The 1,821-nt window shown below is 34.4% G+C and overlaps 1 protein-coding gene across 1 annotated transcript in view; it reads right to left on the bottom strand.

Moving 5' to 3' along the window:
- Positions 1–574: 574 nt before the first annotated feature.
- NAEGRDRAFT_54611 (uncharacterized protein) overlaps positions 575–1,821 on the bottom strand; it is a gene marked incomplete at both ends in the record, with an annotated part of 5,452 nt that continues 4,205 nt past the window's right edge. Inside the window, one exon of the mRNA XM_002668726.1 lies at positions 575–724. Coding sequence (XP_002668772.1) covers positions 575–724 — 150 coding nt within the window. The remainder of the gene's footprint in view (positions 725–1,821) is intronic.

Here is a 1,821-nt window from a genome sequence, read left to right as displayed (position 1 = left end):
CTGGGTTAGCCCTTTCGAAAGCAGTTTCGTTTTGTGCCAATGCCTCCAAAACTACGTGAGGATCAGATTTTAGATTATCAGATGCAAACCTGAGGAAATTTCCTTTTCTAGAAACACATTCCAAAACCACTTGTTTATTGTTTGCAAATTCTATGGGAATGAATTGGGTGAAGTTTCGTGTAGGAGCTACCTGCATTTTTTTTGATTGAATCTCAACAAAGACAGAACTGTTGAGAACTCAGTTTGATTGGTTACATAGATGTTACACAATGTTGCAATAATTACTTTATTTGACTGGTTTTCAATGTTAGAAAGTTTAGTTTGCTTTATTCTCGAATTTTGTCAGAGAGAGAAAGGATTCGATTTTTGACATTCTTGAGAAAGTTTCAGCATTTATTCATGTTTCATTTCAATCAACAATTATTAGGAGTGTTTGTTGCAGCAGTACCACTCTTTCTAATGGAAAGTAGTGCTCTCACAACCAACCATACAGGTGGAATTGACACAACTACAGCGACTGGAATTGCCATAAACGCAAAGAAGGCATAATAATTATTGTTACAATTATCACATATTAAGGCAGTTTTGCAATCATTACCAGTGTAAGAAGATGAACATGATGTACAATTAGCTCCTGTCCAATATCCATCGTTGGCATTTGACTTGCATTCACATTTATCAAGTGAAACACATGTACCATGTCCTCCACAAACAGTTGTGCCATCTGTATTAGGAATACCAAAACATTTCAATTGGTCTATTGTAATTGTACCATTATTGTTTGTATTTGTCAAATTCGTATTGGTTGTATTATTTTGAGAAATAGTGGAATTTAAAGTTGTTCCATTATTAACTAGAGTAGTATTATCAATTATGGTAGTGTTGTTTGAAACAACTATTGTAGTATTATTATTAACAGTAGTATTATTTGTAGCAGTACTATTATTTACAATAGTAGTATTATCAGTAGTAGTGTTTGAAACAATTGTTGTAGTATTATTGTTGTCAATAATGGTAGAATTGTTAGTAGTAGTGGTATTGGAATAGATTGAACTATTAACAGTTGAAGAATTTGTTACTGAAATAATGATTTCAGAATTGTTGTAAAATAGGGAACAATTCAAACCACTCCAATTATTCTCACAAGTGCAATTATTGAAAGTAGAGCAAACTCCGTGGCCATTACAAACCATTGGATCGGTACTATTTGAAAATACATCAAAACACATTGTGGTGGAACAATTTGAACCGAACCATCCACTGCTACATGAACAATTGTTCATTGATGAACATTGGCCATTACCAGAACAAACCAAAGTCTCATTAAATGTAATACCATAACAGGTAATGACTGGTTCAGGTGCTGAATTTAAGGCTGTCTCACAAAATGTTCCATTATAATCAGAGGTACAATTACAAATGTTTGGTCCTTGACATACACCATGACCATTACAAGCTCTTGGATCACTTGCATTGACACCATTACATGCAACAGTCTCACATACTGAGCCAATATAACCTGATTCACAGGAGCAAACATCTGTAGAATTACATATTCCATGTCCACTGCAAACTAATGGATCACTAGCTAATATTCCATTGCATAGACGAGTTGTGGAAATTAGTCGTAAGTAATTATTTCCAGTATCTGAAATGAGCACCTCTCCAGTGGCAGAACGAACCGAAACAAAATAAGGACCATTAAGCTTGGCACTCGTTGCTTCCATGTTATCACCTCTATATCCACTTGTACCACCTGCAATCGTTATAATTGTGCCATTTGACAATATTTTACGAATTCGATGATTATTGTATCAGCAA

The sequence above is a fragment of the Naegleria gruberi genome, assembly GCF_000004985.1.
Source record: "Naegleria gruberi genomic scaffold NAEGRscaffold_111, whole genome shotgun sequence".
In the NCBI taxonomy this organism is placed as follows: Eukaryota; Heterolobosea; class Eutetramitea; order Acrasida; family Naegleriidae; genus Naegleria; species Naegleria gruberi.
The sequence above is the reverse complement of the archived record's forward strand: the minus strand, read 5'-3'. Positions and strand labels throughout refer to the sequence as shown.